This window comes from Numida meleagris, chromosome 1, assembly GCF_002078875.1.
Source record: "Numida meleagris isolate 19003 breed g44 Domestic line chromosome 1, NumMel1.0, whole genome shotgun sequence".
Classification (NCBI taxonomy): Eukaryota; Metazoa; Chordata; class Aves; order Galliformes; family Numididae; genus Numida; species Numida meleagris.
The window spans coordinates 117,986,205-118,005,772 of NC_034409.1; the positions used below are offsets into that span (position 1 = coordinate 117,986,205).

A 19,568-nucleotide genomic window follows, 5' to 3' on the forward strand; every position below is an offset into this window, starting at 1 on the left:
ATTAAAATAGTTACTTTCAATATTAATTCTTTTAATATTAACTGAACAACCACTTTTGTAACCAGTCCTTTAAAGAAGCGTAAAAACGGTAAGGCTGTTCTGTGTTTGAAAAGTCTAAAGTGAATTGCAGAGCTAAAATGCCTCCATAAGCATAGTATGAAAAAAATCTTTCTAGTGTAATTGCGCTTCACAGAATCGGAGAAGCTAGGGAAATAAATGTTAGAAACAAAGGCCCTTTTTTGCAGCTGTATACATGAGATGAGTCTGTGAGCAGAGCAAATAAATAAAACTCTTTGAGCCATTCTAATAGTACGTGAATTAAAATTTGCAAGTACAATCACCTTTTGTACTGGTATAACTGTATTTATCATATAGACTTGTGCCATTCTTACTCTGTCCTGGTAGAAAACTGTGAAATTGTCAAATACTACAGAAGGAATATATAGATCAGGCTTTAGAGGTTGGAGCTATAATACATAAGGATACCTTTAGTAATAAAATATTGCATTGTAATAGGATAACAAAAAAGTATTTGAAAGATGCAGTCATGCACTTCTGTGATCAAATTGTGAGGATAATGTTTTGCTATATAGCTCCCTCTTCTGGGTGCGCTTGAATTAATGAATATTCTTGGGCCAGCATCTGTAAGTGATATGCTGGCATGACAACAATGTAGATGGTGTTCCTCTAAAACACGGAGACTGCTATCAGAAAGAGTCTGCCTGAGGCTTTGATCCAGATGGCCAAATCAGCTGTGGAATAACATGTTCAGTGTGGATGGCTCCAGTTGTGCCTTGCTCACTTGCAGCAGGTTTGGACTTAGCCTAACATCTCTTTTCAGTTCAAAGGAAATTTGCATCGGGTGATAGAAGGACTGTTATCCATGAAAGATCTGGTTGCAGGTACATACTACTCAGACATGCATACACATACATAAAGCATTAAAAGTTCATAATTAAGTCAAGCATTCAAGCCACTGGAATTATTCATCTCTCTTGTGATTTAGAATGCCATTTTTCTGTATCTGGACACATTATTTGTTTCACAGTTTTTTTTCTATGCAATGTTTGTCTGGAGCAGGTTCTGCACTTAGTCGCTCTCATGTAGCAGAGAAAACAGTTTTCTACAGAAATTGGTGGATCCTGTTCTTCCCTCCCCACCACATTTTCTCTTAGTTGTCATCTGATTGTTAATTTTTCTCAGTTACTTTGTTGAGTAAATGCAATAGCCTTAGTCCTCAAGTCTTCAGTTACCACGTATCTCTGTTTCCATACTATCTGTTCTCAGTATCTTACCTTATTTGCTATTCAGTTTCAGTATCTCTTTTCCAGTGAGAGAGTTAAAGGGCTATTTAGTGCTTTCTCTTACTCTTGCCCAAAAATCAGATCTTCAAATAGTTCTAGTAGGCATAATATTGTATGATATGATATAATATTATACATATATAATATTATGTGATATGATATATATGATCATGCTATGATGAACAATGAAGACTTACCTTACTTGCCATTGTGACAACTGTACTTGTACACTGTTCTGTGTATGCAGTGAAGTAACTGATCTTATATGGTAGGTGTCTTCTATACCTTGTCTAATAAGTAGAGCACTGGAATGTAATTCAAGAAGCATGGGATCCTTTAGAACTAAGCCAGAAATTTTCAGGGTAACCATATTAATGCTGCATTTTTCTCTTAAGTTTCTGTAAGAATAAAGAGCCATTGGTAGAGGATTCGCAGATGCTTTGGTTACTAGAGGACAGTGAAGTAAAATTATACAACTATTTTGTTTTGTATTAATATATTTTCATTCTGAAGTCATGGGATTTTGTGTTTCTTTTTGTATCATACCACCAAGCAAATTTGTGGAATAGTTAAATACTTTTGTAATACTAAGGGCAGCATTTAATGCATTATTTTTTAATTTTAAGACAGTGTCATATATTGAAGAATCTTTCGATGCTTAATTGAAAGCCATAAATACAATTGGCAAAAAATGCTACTTGGATTCCTGGCCTTACTGTTGTGCTCTGCAGGAGACCTCAGTGGATGTAGGCATATTCCTACAAACTTCTGTGAGAAACAGTGGATATCTGTCCTTGTTTCGTTATACTGCTGGGTCCGAGATCTTGGAAATGGTTTTTGCTAATCAGTTTTAGCAACTGTGGAAACTTCCACTGAAGCTTTCTGAAATAACAGGTCCCAGCTAGACCCTCTCTGATATATAAGTACAAAGATAATTTACCTAATTGTTGCATCTCTCATGCTTTGACTATGGACTTTCAACATTACTACAGAGCAGCAAAATACTTAATGTTTGTTATAGGTCTGATTTTCATAAAGCTTTCTCCAGGTACCATTTTTGATTTTTTTTTATTTTTTTTTTTTTGACAGGTATTTGATAATAAAACTTCGTTGCCTCCAAAACCAGGAGGTTTGGCTAGTGGCAGTAATGTACAACCACCTTTATCCCCTTCACCATCACCTGGATTTCATTCAATTGCTATGGGAACAACAGGCCACAGGTCAAATTCCCCATCCCTACTTGGTACTGAAGGAAAGCCAAAGACTGAACAGTTGAGCCAAGGTCAGACTGCCCTGGAGGAGCTGAGAATGCAAGTTAAGGAGCTAAGAACTATCATTGAAACAATGAAAGACCAGCAAAAGTAAGTACTGCAAATCACAGCTGTAGTTGGAATGCATCCATTAAGTGTGGCATCGATGTCATTTGGAGCTTGTCTACATTACTCTGCACTGATTGCCTTTCTGTTTGCAAGTGGTTTCTGCCTGCTTTCCTGACAGAAAATGTTCAGAGCTGAGAAACTCAGAAAAAAGACTGGCACTATCAATCTGTAACAGCTTCTGGTGTTTCCTGCTTTGTGACATAAGCAGATGTTTATGGGCTGTTGAGAAAGTTAAGTTAGAAGGAATTAGCACTGAATAATTTTATATTGTTTAATCTGCTAGTAACCATTTGGGAACTCACATGCACTGATCTTAATAAGAGAGGGCATTTGTACTAGTTGTAGTACAAATTTCATGCAAGTTCCAAAAAAATTAAATCAGTATGTTGTTTCAGTGTTAGTGCATGTTCAGAGGAAGCTTGTATTTCAAAAGGCATAACTAATTTGTGATTAGGACATTTGAAGACCTTTGGGTTTATGACTCTGCATGTTATTTTAGGGCTGGACATCTTTCTTTTTCTGCTCATTTAGTAGGAGAAATATGGTCTGTCACATAGTTTTTGCTCTTCCCAAGGTTGAGGTTTTAGAAGCTAATCCTGTAGCCCAGGTAGGAAAAAGAATGGGAAAAAAAGGGTGAAAGAAAACGGAAAGCAGAGTGCAGAGACTGTAGCAGAACAGAGTTGTGGGTGGTTTTTGAGAAAAGATGTTGCAAGAGGGCATATCTCAACCTAGAAGTAGACACCAAGTCCCACATCTTCACCTTGTACCCTGGCTCCTGCTCCTCTAGTTTTCCCAGCCCTTCTTGTGTATGCTGCTCCTACCCACTGGTGTTTGTCACAAGGTGAGGTCATTTCAATGGGAACGTGGGAAGATGTCTGCTCCTTACAGCAGTGTTCCCCTTCTATGTCCCCCTGTCCATGAAGGGTGACAGCAAATCCATGCTTGGGAGTCATTACGGTTTATAAATGAAGATGAAGGTTACGTTGTGTTGTTGGCACAAGCAGCTTTTAGCTGGCATAAGTATGTGACAGGATTGGGAGAATTTGTGTTACCAGTTCTTATAACGCACCAACGGCTAGTCCACCTACATTTTGTTTGGAAAAAGGGCAACTGGGTACTGATAAAATGTTGATACAGCTAGCCAAGAGCAAAAGCTGTGGATGCAAGGCTGCTAGAAGGAAATGTATTACTCATATTATTAATTAGCAGGGGGAGACTGCCCTTTTATAGATAGTGTTACTTCTATATGGTATGTAATACACAAGAGTATACTTACTTTAATTAGTTCTTTGAGGAAAAAAAAGAAATAACTAGTGAAGTAGAGAAAATATGTCTCCAGGAGGTGATCCTTTGTGTTTTACTAGTTTCAATATTTGCATTCCAAGCTTTTTATTGCCTTCTTTTAACAGAAAAGAGATTAAGCAGTTGCTGTCTGAATTGGATGAAGAAAAGAAGATCCGTCTACGATTGCAGGTACTTAAATTATTTGTAGTGCTATGGAAATATTGGCAGGTTTGATTTAGCCTCAGGTACAGAGCATAAAACTCTGATAAGATGCTTAGGTTCCAGTGAATCAAAAGCTATTAACAGTTCTAAAAGGGGGTACCTATTCCCTTCATAGCATTGCCAGTCTGAGTCATAGGTATTTCAGTTCTGGCTTCTCTCTGAAAAAACTGATAATTATCTAAAAATTCATCAGACCCAGTAGACAAATACCAAACAAAAGAATGCAATACAGGATTCCAAGCATGATATTTCTTTAATCTCAGTTTTAATGGTCTGATTTTGTTACAAGTGAAATCGTGCATTTTTAAATGATTTACTCTCTCCTAAAGCTTTATATTTTGTATTTTATATTTCACATTGCAAGATTTTTATGTCTGTTTTACAGACTGAATTCAGGTTGCTTTCAAAGCATCCTAAATAATATAAAATATGGTGTTAGGATTAAGAGCCAGTTACTGCTATTGTAGTTTGTATAGTACTATGTTGTCATATTGATTTAGTGTTTCCAAGCAGTGTTCTGCCCTTCCTGTAAGGGTAATGGTGCTGCACCTCTGTTAGGGTCATAGACAGTGCAGCTTCAGCGTGGAATTACTTTGAAACTGCTTTTCCAGTTTTTGAAGAGTAATGTACTTGATAAGAGCTTTAGTATTGATTATGTTTTATATTTCTGTGGAGTAGGTCAACCGTACTTTATCTTTGTACTAGGGATAGAAAATTGAACTATAATTTCACTGGGCTGTTCCTGCTTAGAAGAGGACTTGGGAACATGACAGAGTGGCAGAACAGGGGATCAACAATGCCTGTGCTCCAGGGTTGTGTAAAGGACTTTATGCATGCAACTACATAGACTTCTAGTAGCACACAATTCATGTTCAGCTAAAATTGAAACAGAATCAGAGTGTATCTCAAGGTGGAAGAGACCTAAGAGGATCACTGAGTCCAACTTGTTCCATGCCCACCGCCCTCTGGTGCAGAACCTGTCCCTAACCCCAGCTGCCCCTCCCCTGACACAGCTCCATGCCGTTCCCTCGGGCCCTGTCGCTGTCACCAGAGAGCAGAGCTCAGCGCTACCCCTCCGCTCCCTGTGAGGAGCTGCAGCCGCCATGAGGCCTCCCCTCAGCTCCTCTGCTCTGCACTGAGGAAACCCAGGGGCCTCAGTTGCTCCTCATGAATCTTACCCTCTAGAGGCCCTACACCATCTTTGTTTCCTCCTTTGGACACTCTCTAGTGGCTTTATGTCCTTCTCACGTTGTGGCACCCAAACCCGTACCCAGTGCTGGAGGTGAGGCTGCACAGCGCAGAGCAGAGCAGGACAACCCCTTCCCTCACATGATGGCAGTGCTGGGCCTGGTGCTCCCCAGATGTATCAGTGCAGATAAAATTGACAGATATTTTAATAGCAGTCAGTGATGTACTGTCACAGGCCAAAGTTTCTGAGGTCTGCATTCCATCTCCAAGGATGGCACAAAATCTTTACTCAGAGACCTGCACTGATGGTTTTAAAAATATGATCTTATAACTGAATGCTTTTACTCATGATCAAATGTTACTTATACTGGTTCAGACACTCATTAAGATGGCATAATTAGCTTTAAGTGAAGATGAACAAAAAAAAAGTTCATCAAAGAAAAGCTGCTTCATTTGAACATCACTTCAGCAGTCAGAAGTAGCACGGCTGTCAGTGCATGTATTAAAGAAAGCTGCCTTGGTGACATGACGCAGTTGAGCACTGAGTGTGTTTGTGAATGTATTCCCACCCCCGCTTCAGGGTTTCCAACCACTGTCAGAGGGGTCACCTGTACACCTCGGGGTAATGGTAACTTCAGCCAGCTGCTTTACCACACTGCTGTACATCCATCAGAGCCCTTGGGGTACCTGGGCACAGACTTGGTGGGTGCAAAGGGCCACCATCCTCACAGCAAGAACCATCCCTGTAGGAAAGAGCCAATAGGTTTTGCTGCTCAGCTACGAGTGCCTGTAGTCAGTGGCAGTTCAGTTGTGCTGGGTGTAAGTACAGCAACTTCTGGGCACGGTGCTTGTTCAGTGAGTTATTTCCCAGCAATGAGCTGCATAGGCTGTGACAGTCATCACTGAGAATTGACAGAGTTGGAAAGGTCTTAGGGCATAGTCAATGACTGTGCTTATCTAGCTCTGGAGGGAGGAAGCCATGACCAGTCACCTTGTGCAGCTGAGAAGGTCACCTCAAGGTGTGAAATCTTTGGAAATTAGAGTGGTATGAAGCCTGTACTCGACACTTGTGGACAGAATGGAATACGTACTTTTCAAAGTGCACCAACTGTGCCTTAGTTTGTTAAAACATCTGATTTCAACAAAAATACTTTTTTTTTCTTTCAGATGGAAGTTAATGACATAAAGAAAGCTCTTCAATCAAAGTGAATACTTGATAGATGGAATGTTGCATTATTCTACATGACTCAGACTCAAATTTATGCCCCAGCCAAAATAACTTTGTGCCAAATGATTTAAGAATTGCCTCAACATCCCTTTATCGAAGGATTAGCACAACCGTTTTTGATAGCACAACAAAAATACCAACAGTGAGGAAAAATCCTCCACACGAAGCAGTGCTGTGTGGCACTGGTTGTGACTGAAATCGATCTTCTTGTGCTAAAGGCTCTCTACTTCAAGATCATAGGTGAAATGAAAACTCAGGCAGTTTAGTCCATAGTGGTACTATTTTGATGATATTTTTCCATAAATAAAGTGTATTTCAGATTATCTGTTTACAAGCTTTATGATTTTGATTTTTGTTTTTTAATTGTCTTTTGTCACAGATTTTAAAATGTTTGTACTGCATATAGCCAGGAATGAATGTTAACGTTGGGGCTGGAGGGATTATTTTTGCTTCGAGATAGGACAGCCTACTTCTTGTTACGGTTTTAAGTTGTTAAATATGCAATTTCATGTCCCCCAACCCCCTACAATGAAACTTACGTTGTGTACAGTAATGTATTTAGGAGAAGAAAACCAACAGAATAAGAATCTGGTCTTTGCAATGATTTGTGCCTTTCTTTGCCACACACCGACGGGAGCTGGTTGCAGGTCAGGTCTCCGTCACGTAGCTACCCTCAACTCCCGTCACCGGTGTCCGGTAGAGGTCACACTCGCCGTGTACAGCTAGCTGCTCCACACAGCCGGGTCCCTGCCAAGTGGCGGGACAGGTGGCAGCGTTGAGAGCATCTCTGTCTTTATCGGCTGTGGCTTTTTAGCTTTCCCGTTTTCAGTAGCCTCTCCTTCGGTTTTGAATGTTTATCTCCGCTTGGTTTTCAGTAGATGATTTCAGCGCCAGCCTCCGTCCCCAATTTTGCACAGAGTGAACAGAATATGCATTATTAAAGCAAAAATAAATAAAAGTAAACTATAAAACATGAATAAAAAGTTGTATTATTTCCTGCACATGGTTCTCTATTGTGTGACGTTGTTTCATTTGCTGTTTATGTGGTACTGTTTGCTGCATTATGCTGTAAGCTTTCTGCCATTGAGTTACGTAGAGTGAGATACTTTATGCCCTGCTTTGCAGTGAGCTTTTCTCTTCCTAATTTTGTGGAGCCTGGTACTTGCTTTGTTTCTTCCAGTTTCTTTTTCCATTCTTTCAGAATAACTTCTTTTGGTTTCCTGTTAGTGGTTTTGTGTGTTCTTTACTAGCAGCGGAGCATCTCGTACCTTGTCAGCAATCCCTGTTGAGTTTATACAAAGCATTTAAGGTCATGGATATTTTTGCACAGCGTAAGAGTGAGTGGGTGAGTGATACTGTTGATACTTCATAGTGACAAAAACACAACAGAACACACAAAGGCTCTATTTGTCATCTCACCAAATGCTGGCATTGGCTCCATCCAGGATGTCCTGTATCACAACTGAGCATCCTGCCTGCTGGGAACTGGGTGAGATGTAGCTCTCTGTTGGCCAGTCATGTTCCCACATGGCTGGCACGGCTCCCATAATGGTTTTACATGCACAGCTGTATAAAATATACACGCCACCACATTCAAACCTCACCTTATGGAACTCAGCTGGCAATACTGAACCTCACTATTGGGATCATTTCCTCTACTGTGGCATGTGCTTGTTTTGTAACTGTGGTATCTGAGATTAAAAGATCTGATGATGAAACTTGAGAATGTTTCAAAAAGTCCCAATACCTTGCTCAGTGTTCTTAAATAGAAGCACTAATAAAATATTTATCACTGAAATGCTCTTATTTAACGTTTCTAAATAATCACATCACTTTTTTATACAAAGAGTGGTAGTCCCAATACAACTTTCCAGCAATAAAGATTTCTAGATTACTTTCTTATCTTTTGTGAGGTTGATAGCAGTGAGTAGAAGAGGAGGAAATAAGGATAAAGAATAAGAATTCTGTTTGTGTTTGTAGTGTTATATTTGAAACATGCATCCATGCAACAGTTATAGCTTCCTAGTTGCGTTATAGGAAGAAAATAAACTATTGTATCCATGGTAAATAAAGTGCTGATTCCTGAGTTGTATCTCAGACATATAAGGGACATCTCAGAAGTGTTCCGTTTTATAACAGGAAGTATTTTACATAGTAGGTGGATTTTTCCCTTTTTAAAGAGGATCACTTATGAATGAAACCTGTGGATATGAGCTGCTGCTTTTAAAAATGTCTGAGTTTACATTTAAAGATAAATAGAAAATGCTGGTGAGCTAAAAAGTGCTTTTGATGTGACAATGATTAAATACTGCTGTTTGAAGAGCTGTGGAAAATGATTTTTTGTTAATATGCACCCACAGTGGTCTTGAAGGAGACTTCTGTTTCCATGTAGAAATACATGCTGGTATGAAACACTGGGATCATGCCTTTGGATGATAACATTACTCATCTTGATTTGGAAATGTGTTAGATTAATAAGAAAACAGTTGTGTTCTTTTTTTAGTGTTGTTTTTTCATCTCTAAAAGGAACTGATCTTCTTAACATGGGGTCACAGCGCTCAGCTTTACACAGAAATGTAAATATCCAAGGTGTTCCGTAAGTTTTATTACTTAAATTTCATCTTCTGGCTGCATTTTTGTTATTAATGATCCATTCAGAACTGAGCACAAAGGTTGGCAGGCAAAGGCCACAGGTGGGTGTAGGCCCCTCTCTCCCACCCTTGGGACCAGGAAGGGAGCGTGAGGTCCGGTGTCTGCTTCGCTTCTGGAGAAAGGACCAGGGGCTGGAACAGGGGAGAGGGACGTGGAGGTGGACGGTGTTGAGGACTGGTGAGCATGAAGCTACTGGTTAGGTGGGCGAGCTGTGGTTCGAAAGCAGAGGGGAGGACTGTTTAAAAGCAGGAGCATCTGCTGTGTGACTTCTGTTTAGGGGTGGTCATGGTTCTCTTTGGCATGCAGAGGGTCCTCCCAGCGCTGACTCCTATTCAGGGCAGTTGGGATGGATCTGAATTCCCTATACCAAACACCGGGTACTTTGTCTCCATGGCTATTAATACCATTCAGCCAGAAATTAGATGTCACTTGGCACCTTTGGCCTCAGCTGACTCTCAGGCCTGGCCCAGGAATGAGCAATCAATTGCACGTGCCCCGGCACATTCATTCCCGCCTCCTGCAACTGCTTCCCTCTCTGCCCTCCAGCCACAGCCCCTGTGTTTTGGAAAATAACCAGCTTCCTTAGGTAGCCAGCCTGAAAGCATGGGGTTGCCAGTGCTTCCTGCCTGGAACAGCTGGTTTAAAAAAAAAAAGACTTTTTTTAATTTCTGCAGGGATCTGCAGTGCTGTGCGCATGCTGCTGGGGAATGAGTGGGGCCTGGAGCCTGCTGCTGGCTGAGCCCATGCTGAGTGGCCATGGCTTCAAGCCTTCCTCCCCTCTGTGGCCTGCAAAGCACACTTCTGACTCAGGTAATGGAGGTTATTGGACACACACAACGCACTGCTAAATGGTTTCAGCTGTCCTACTTATATTGATTTCAGTCTTGTGCAAGCGCAAACTTTCACAGGTAGCTAACATAAGCCACCAGGAGCCAGAGGAATAGGTGTCTGAGGGGTTTGCTTCATGCTGCTCAGGTGGGCTGTCCTGCAGGCAGCCATGCAGATGAATTTGGCCACAGCTCAAGTACTGTGTTCAGTTTGGAGCCCCTCACTATGAGAGAGACATGGAGGCACTGGAGCATGTCTAAAGAAGAGCAAGAAAGCTGGCGAGGGATCTGGAGCACAAGTCTTACAGGGAGCGGCTGAGGGAACTGGGATTGTTCAGTCTGGAGAAGAGGAGACTCAGGGGAGACCTTACCACTCTCTACAGCTCCTGAAAGGAGGTTGTGGTGAGGGGGAGGTTGGCCCCTTCTCCCAGGTAACTGTGATAGAATGAGAGGGAATGGCCTCAAGTTAAAGCCTCTGACCTCAGAGGAGGTTCAGGTTGGACATTAAGAAGAATTTCTTCTCAGAAAGAGTGGTGAGGCAGTGGCACAGGCTGCCCAGGGAGGTGATGGAGTCCCTGGAGGTGTTCAAGAATCGTGTGGGTGTGGCACTGAGGGACGTGGTTAGTGGGCATGGTGTGATGAGCTGGTGGCTGGACTAGATCTTAGTGGGCTAAGATCTAGTGATCTTAGAGGGCTTTTCCAACTTTAATGATTCTGTGATTCAATGAATTTCTCCTTTCAGTGCTCAGAATTCTATGGTTAGACAACATGGGGTTTGGAATACAAACAGCTAAACCAACAAAATGGCTTCATGATCCTGAGCACTTAAAGTTTTATAAATGTAATCATATTTCTAAATGTGTTAGTACTGAAGGATGAAACATTTAAGATGTAACTTCATTTTGTTGAAATTTACCTTACGAATAGAAGTGCTGTCTTAGTGTTACTTCAGTGAGTTAATCAACTGCAGTTCTAGACAAACCTCTAGAACCAAACCTTTCACCATGAGAATAACTGTTCTGACATGGTAGAGATTAACCGAGGAGGCAGAGCTCTGCCAGTGTCAGCCACTCTGATAAAAGAAACGTGCTCACCTCTCCCTTGCCTTCATTTTTATGTCAGAAAGCAGCTGGAGAATATGGCTGATAGTCACAGGAAAACGTGGCTGGCTTTTCTCAGTGCAGTCTTATATGCTAGACTGTTTCTGAGGAGAAAACTTGAAAACTACTGAAGCGACAAAGCAAATTAGATACAAATGACCAAGTTTCACAAGCAGTGTTAATATCAGATCATTAAAGAAGCGTCTGCTTTCAAAACTTTCTCTAAGTAATGTCTCCTCACTTCACTTTGCCCAGACCCTGCATTTCTATTTGCTGTGGAGCTCGTGTTCCTCAGTACAAGTTCTTCTCTCTTGCATCATCCCAGCAAGAGAAAGGTGAACATGCTCACGTGGAGGTACCCATCAGACTGCTCTTCATCTCCTTAGAATGAAGTTTGGGATTTTGTGAGAGCAGTTTGGGGGCTTTTCTTAGAGGAAGTGAGGAAGAGCCAGGGAAGCCATCCTTGCTGCAGGATGATCCCTCACTGGGGTTTACCCCTGCAGAGGATGCTGTTCTTTCTGAAGGGCATAACACCAGTGAACTGCAGGAGATAGTGCAGTGCACACAGCCTCTGTGCCAGGTTCTTTCTCCTACCAAAAAGCAGAACAACAGATAAGAAAGGATAAGTACAAAAGTATGAGCACCTGCATGGAAATTGCTGCTGCTAGATAATTTGGCTACTCCAGACTGAAATAGTCAAATTAGTTGAGCGCTGCTGGAAGCACAGATGCAGCCATTTAGAGAATAATAGCACAAGGCACAAGAAACATGGCGTACATTTTGAGAGCCAGCAAAAACAGCATTGGCTGGAGGAAGCCAGTTCATTAATGGATGTCAAATCTCTTGCTGGGGGCTCAGGATGTTTGTGCTGTGATTATGCAGCTGGGCTTGGCATGTGTCACTGAGCTCAGGGAATGGAAAATTTCCTATGCTCTGACCTGAAGTACCTGTTTACGTTAAAAGCGCAGCTCAGTAACCTGTGGGTGGGGAGCTCTCCTACAAAAAGGATGACACGTCGCTGCCAGGTCTAGGAGCTTCAGCACTGGACTGGGTTAATCTGGTTTTGTTGAAGTCAACAAGGTTGATTCAGTCTCAGTGCTGACCCAGAGTTCCCAAATGAGAGCAGGGCAGCAGGGACCTGTCAGGAATGCATCAGCATGAGCCTCTCTTGCTGGGTGCAGGACTGACACAAGCCCACGTTCTCCCATTCACACTTACACTCTCCCCACAGGCCTCATGTTTTCTCAGCCTTCCCCCATCTAACTATAAAAGCCAGCAATCTCAGACTGCAAACCTCCTGCTGTCTTGAACCTGACGGCTTCCTCCTTTAGGAGTGTATGTCCCAGAACTCCTGTGATGCACTGGAGGGGAGCTGCTCCCTGAGGGATGCATCCCACCACCTTTGCCCATGTGAAGCAGCCAATGTTGCAGCTCCAGTAAGACTGCTGCTCTGGCTGCTGTCTCCATGCAGGCAGGACTGGGCTGTCACTGTGCCTCTCTGGGACAGAAGACAAATGGGGTGCTCTGCAGGTTGTGTTCAGGTTGGTTTCATGCCACAGAGATGCATGCCATAATGGAAACTCATGGGTTGTTGATCTTCTCATGTGGAGGGGGAAAGAAAAGGTATGTGAAGTTTGTCCTACATGTGTGTATGTGCCAGAGCAATAACCTTGTATTTTGCTTCTTTGTTGCTGTGTGAATAACTGAGAACAGAGCAATACTGAAAGCATTCAGGTTTCCAATTGGATTTAAACATTGAGATAAAACATTGCTGTCAAGTAGCACAATGGGTTTTAGCCCTATACTGGATAGTCCTACTGCTAGCACAACCTAAGTGCTCATTTCTTCAGAATATCAGCCATGATTTGCAATTTCCCAAATGAAAAAGAGTAAACATCTCTATTACAAAATTATTAGCAAAACCTGGATCTGTTCCCATGAAAAGGTCAGGAATGTTTTGTGCTTCTTCAGTGTCTTGGAGCTGACCAGGAAGCGAGTTACTATTTAACTGGGTGCTGTGACCCTTCCTACTGCAAAGTGCAGGAGGAAACTCTGTAATACTTTGACAGAAATGTGATTTGACACAATGATGGGCTGCAGGTCTCACTCGTACAGCATTTTAAAACTTCCCTGGAATTATTCCTATCATGCTGGCAGGTAGAGGTCTGAAAAAGAACTGTGTTTGAGTGACAGTGTATCTGGCCATAACACTTTCTAACTGTACAAGACTGACGGGTCGTTTGGCAGTGGCTGTAATAGCCCTGAGCATGTGACACTCTTCTAGCAAAGAATAAATGTAATATAAGTTGACAAAGCAGTGAAGACAAAGCTTCTGGCATCGTATCTTGTCTTGCTGCAAAACTAGGAGAGCTCCAGGAGCAGCTGTAGGCCGATGTGCTGTAAGTGTGTTCAGGTCGCGTCATTAACAGCGCAGAGAAGTGCCCGTAGCCAAACCTCAGTATTAACAGCAGTCCCATGCTAACAAGCTCACACCTACCAAGCAAAGTCATCATGTAAGCAGAGAAAAAAACTGCCAGAGGTTTTCACTAGGACCAGTATTGCTGTCTTCCTCACTAGGGGCCTCAGCTGTGCTCTCAGTGGTTTTTGCCCACTCTTCCAATGACCTCATTCTGCTCTTCATGCATACTTTTTGACTGAAAAAAGACCCTGATCTGGATATTGGTTGACTCCTTCTCAGGTCGAGTCAGCATTTTAACTGTTGCCATATCTTGGCTGCCTTAACAAGAAAAAATGCAACAAAAGTTTGAAGATTACAATTGAGGTTATAGTACTTAGAATCACAGAATCTTTAGAGTTGGAAGGGACATCTAAAGGCCACCTAGTCCAACTCCCCTGCAATGAGCAGGGACATCCACAGCTAGATCAGGATACCCAGGGCCTGGTCCAGACTGGCCTTGAAAGTCTCCAGGGATGGGGCATCCACCACATCTCTGAGCAGCCTGTTCCAGTGCCTCACCACCCTCACCGTAAAAGACTGTTTCCTTATATCCAACCTAAATCTACCCTGTTTAAGCTTGAACCCATTTCCCCTTCTTCTATTACAACAGACCGTGCTAAAGAGTCTGTCCCCTTCTTTCCTATAGCTCCCCTTTATTGAAAGGCCACTGTCAGGTCACCTCGCAGCCTTCTGTTCTCCAGGCTGAGCAGCCCCAGCTCTCTCAGCCTGTCCTCGTACAGGAGGTGTTCCATCCCTTGGATCACTTTTGTGGCCCTTCTCTGGATGCGCTCCAGCAGGTCCATGTCTCTCCTATACTGAGGAATCTACATCTGGAGGCAGTACTCCAGGTGAGGCCTCACCAGTGCAGAGCAGAGGGGCAGGATCACCTCCCTTGCCCTGCTGGCCATGCTTCTTTTGGTGCAGCCCAGGACACGGTTGGATTTCTGGGCTGTGAGGCTACACTGCTGGCTACATCCAGCTTCCCATCCACCAAAACCCCCTCGTCTTTTTCAGCAGGGCTGCACTCAATCCTTTCATGCCCCAGCTTGTATTGGTAGTGGATGTTGCCTTGACCCAGGTGCAAGATCTTGCATTTGAATTTGTTGAACCTCATGAACACAGGCCCACTGCTCAAGCCTGTCTAGGTACCTCTGGATGGCATCCTGTCCCTCTAGTGTGTGGACCGCACCCTGCAGCTTGGTGTCATCAGCAAACTTGCTGAGAGTGCATTTGGTCCTTCCCTTGTCCTTTGATGCAGTGACACCATCATAAAAGGCCGCTACTTATCAGTCTAAATGTATGAAGTTTTTAGTAGTACCTACTGTAAAAGTGAGTATCAGCATAACAGATGAGGTTTTTGATTTGTCACTTCAGAGAGATTTTTGCCTCTTCATGATTGCTTTTCTTCTCGCAGTACCAACTGATAACACCGTAACTGTTGTGATTACAGATGTTTAAAATGTTTTTAAGCAGCATGAACATCTTGTCTTTTGCTAAATTTGTAAGTCTCACACAGCCCCTTGTACCTGACATCTAGAGCAATGTAAGAATAGCCAAATCATGGAGTCTGGATGTCTCCACAACATGCTTAAATGAATTCCCTCCTATAGTCACCATTTTGCTGGGATTTCATTAATCAGCAGACAGAATGAGCCTGTTGGTCTGGAATAAAAGTGAGTGCTCAGGTGGCAATGTCATGGATATTCCTTCAGTGACAAGTAACTTGACAGAGGCTGAAGGTGAGAACCTTGTCTTAGAACAGTCCAAAAGAACAACCACAAAGAAAGTACCGAGCCATGACAGATAAAGAGGCTGAAGATATTTTGATCAGGTTGAAGACAGGGAAAATCAGACCTGGGAAGAAAATGTGTTTTTCAGTGAGTGCACAAATGTTATACTAAGCCTCTTGGAGTTTCTTCTTGTTCCTAAGGGAAATGTATGCTTCTCACCCATTGGATCTGGTCGGTTGGAGAGAGACCCAACATGTTGAGAGATCTGTCAGGTGTAGGACTGCAAAAGAGGAAACATTAATCATGTCAGGAGGCCATGTGAGTGAAGAAATCTACTGCTGATGTCATTAAGGAATTAATGTCTATCAACTGGGTACTGGATGGGGGCCTGGTTTGTTTTTCTTCCCATCAGAAGTATAAACTTCAGAAAGTTCATGTGAAGTTGTGTGAAATGTACTGAAAAGAGGAGATGAGTGGCTTTCAGTTGGACTAATGATGGGCTGTGATCTGGAGAAGCTGAGTTAACCCTGCACACAAGAGGAGATCTAAACAGAAAGGTGCACTAAGAGATTGTGTCCTTGCACCAGCAGTTGTTTCCTTTGCCCTCATTATCTGTCAGCAGGTCACATGAGCACATGAGATCTCGTGCTTTCCAGTGAAAGAAAACCAATGCTGATTCGATGGCTGTGTGGTGTTTAGAGTTCATGCCACTTTGGGGCACCCTTGCAAAACAAACTTGCCCGCATGTCAGTGTTTTAAGCTTGTAGCGTTTGTAGGCCTCTTTGTGAGGCTCCCCTTCAAGGCTCATTCATGCTGTTTAGCTGACATTGTATAGGTACAACATTTTGCATCTGAGTTCTTGAACGAAACCAAACAGCTTTGCTGGACTTCTTAGAAGGAATTCACAGGATCTTATTTAGACTCTGGTAAAGCTTTTATGTAATGACCTTAAAAAAGAAACCAGTTTTTATATGAATGCACACTTAACAACAAATAAATCTTATTGTCTTGTACAATAAATGCAATAACAATTTTCTTCTCATTCATATAAAAGCAGTATCTGTATGGTTTCTTGGATACCTGCTCACTTGAAATGAAAATCAGTGGAGAGCACACTACAAACACTAATACCAACAAGTTCATTAACAAGGTGTTTACTGGGAATTGCCTAAACACCATCAGCACTGTTTAATATCTTTGTCGGTGACATGGAGTGTGGGATTGAGTGCACAACACCAAGCTGAATGGTCCAGTCAACGCTTTTGAAGGGAAGGCATGCCATGCAGAGGGGCCTTGACAGGCTTGAGAGGTGGGCTTGTGCAAACCTTATGAAATTCAGGAAGGCCAAGTGCAAGGTCCTGCACCTGAGCATGGGCAATCCCAATTACAGATACAGGCTGGGCAGAGAACATATTTAGAGCAGCTCTGTGGGAAAGGATTTGAGAGTGTTGGCTGATGAGAACCTCAACAGGAGCCACCAGTGTGAGCTTGCAGTCCAGAAGACTTCTTGCATCCTGGGCTGCATCAAAAGAGGGGTGGCAGCAGGCAGGAGGAAGAGACTGTCCCCCTCTGTTCCACTCTTGTGAGGTCTCATCCACAGTACTGAGTCCACGTCTGGAGCCCCCAGCACAAGAAGGATGAAGAGCTGCTGGAATGGGTCCAGAGAAGGCCACAGAGATGCTCACAAAGCTAGAGCATCTCTCTTCACAAGAAAGGCTGAGTGAGTTGGGCTTGTTCAGCCTGGAGAATAGAAGGCTCTGGAGCTATCTCATTGCAGCTTTCCAGTACCTAAAGGGGCCTACAGGAAAGCGGAGGAGGGACTCCATTAGGGGTTGTTGTGATAGGACAAGGGGTGATGGCTTTAAACTAAAAGAAGGGAGAGTTAGATTAGATGTTAGGTGATTCTTCATTATGAGAATGGTGTGGCACTGGGACAGTTTGCCCAGAGAAGCTGTAGATATGTTCAAAGTCAGGATGGGGCCTTGGCAACCTAGTGGAAGATGTCCCCAGTTCCTAATCTTCCCAGTTAAAAATAAATAAATAAATAAAAATCTCACCTTTAGAATAAAAAGTGTTCAGGTTTTCTGTTATACCTGGTGTAATAGTACCTGAGTCACTGTGCTAGTAGGCAACCTTCAGGAAGCAGCTGGGACATGGGCAGGTGGATTTGCATGTTGGAAGAGCAACTCAGATCTGCAGAAGGTGGCTGCATGGATGTGGTGGTTTTTTTTGGGGGGGTTGTTTGCTTGTTTTATCATTTGTTTGGAGTATTGCTGTCTTTGTGAATTGTGGCAAACATATTGCTTCTGGTGTCTGAGTAATACGATTCTGTACTAAGTTGGTTTGATGGGTGCAAAGCTCTGCTTTAGAAAATTATGTTATCATTTTTACAATGATGTGTAAAAGCAGATATTGACTTAAGTTGTGCCAGAGTTTGTTGAGCTGGGTTCTGTGCAAAGATAAAAGGTATAAAAGTTGGATGTTTTCATCTGCTGCTGAGCTTTGAATTGGCAGCTTTGGAGGCAGAGTGGTTCTTTTTACAGCCTTGTTGCTGGACCACATTTCCAAAAGAGGAGAAGGTGCTGCATGACTTACCTCTTTTCCTCTAAATTTAACTTTTTACTTGCAAAGAAATACTACAACCCCCTCCCCCCCCCAAGTGAATTTCCCACTTGTTCTCACTCAGGTAACTTGCAAGACCTGAAGATACTGGTATTCAGTGGAAATATCAGTCCTACATCTCAGATGCAGTGTACAAAATGAAGCTTCTTCCTTTAAAAATACTCCTTGTTCCTAGCTATATAGAAAGCCTACGAGCTCAACAAATGGCACCATGGTAAGCTACTGAAAATGGATCTTCGGAATGTGGCAGCTTGTTAGGAAAAGTGCCAGAGGAATGGTAAGGATACTGCTTGGAAGAATGAATATAATCAAGAGAAGAGGAAAAGACTTGTTGTCAAAAGTACATGAAGTATCTACAAAGAGAGACTGTCACTCTGTTCCAAGATGAAGAGACAGACCTTACAGCATGCAACGTAAAATGGTACCAAATGTTAATGACTGCAGAATGAAACCCAAAGGCACATCTATCTACAAGGAAACAGGATTGTGATAATCTCTGGAAGGCAGAAAAGGCTTTTTTATTATGTATCAGCGGCATCCCCCTAAGCAATTCCAGCCACTTATTTGTTCCAAATTAACACTTCAACAGTTTTAAAGATTACAGGGAGCACCACACTACATCTCCACTGTTCTGAACCCATTCAACTGCAATTTGTTTTTGCATGTTAGCTGTTGAGAACCTAAGAACACACTTGAGTAAGATTTCCTGTACAAATAATCCCTTAAATTTTACAGTATTGTATTTTTCATTCCAGTATCAGCTCTTCAGCCAAACTTTCTTATATTGCAAAAAATACGAAGTAGGGTTTGTGCTGGGGAGGACCACAGAAGTGTGCACTAGCAATATTTGTAGGTTGACGCTGCCATGTGCACACTGAGTTACTTCCACACGTGGATCTAGATTTTCCTCCTGTTACATCAGCAAATTGTTGCCTTGCTGGCTCAAGAGCTATAGGTGTCATACAGAAAGGCTTACTTGTGCCTAGAGAGGAAAACTTCCAGGAAAGAGTAGGAGCTCCAGCAGTCAAAGTAGAGAATTTCTCCAAAGTTTCCTGTACTAGTGCTTTTTTTTTGTCAAACAAACAAACAAACAAACAAAAACACAGGCATCCCAACCTCTGCACCAAATCCAACAGCTTACTTGCCCCAGACTCTCCAAAATGAGAGACAGATTTGCCTCTTACATGGTTTCTCTGCATCCATGTTGAGCCACCATGCGCTATGCTATCCAAAGCTGGAATGTCTATCAGAACAGCTGGCTACTGGAACTTCTCTTACGGTCACCAGACCATGGTGCCAGACACCTGCAGAAGAAAATAGTGTAATGTAAGTTGCTTTTATTGTATTATGGCATATGATAAAAATATTAACCTCAGATAGCTGTAGGGAGCAAGGCTGCATCAAAAGGTAAAGATGCTGTTCTCTTAAAACTTGTTTGTAGCACTGAGAGAAAAGCGAGGTGAACAGGCTTTCCAGCCAGGCTTGCTACTTCCAGTCCAAATTCATTCAAGGCCTCATGTTTTCCACAGTTCCTCTGCTCTCTGGCAGCCCTGATTTCAGTGCATGTCATGGTG

At 42.6% G+C, this 19,568-nt stretch overlaps 1 protein-coding gene across 8 annotated transcripts in view; it reads left to right on the top strand.

Moving 5' to 3' along the window:
• SH3KBP1 (SH3 domain containing kinase binding protein 1) overlaps positions 1-7,606 on the top strand; it is a 228,423-nt gene extending 220,817 nt beyond the window's left edge. For 7 of the 8 annotated variants that reach the window (XM_021409087.1, XM_021409101.1, XM_021409111.1 and 4 more), the window contains 3 exons: positions 2,394-2,665; positions 4,093-4,156; positions 6,545-7,606. In XM_021409087.1, coding sequence (XP_021264762.1) covers positions 2,394-2,665; positions 4,093-4,156; positions 6,545-6,586 — 378 coding nt within the window. In that variant the 3' untranslated portion in view covers positions 6,587-7,606. Of the gene's footprint in view, positions 1-2,393; positions 2,670-4,092; positions 4,157-6,544 lie in introns of all 8 variants that reach the window. The other variant, XR_002442386.1, reaches the window with a different exon arrangement.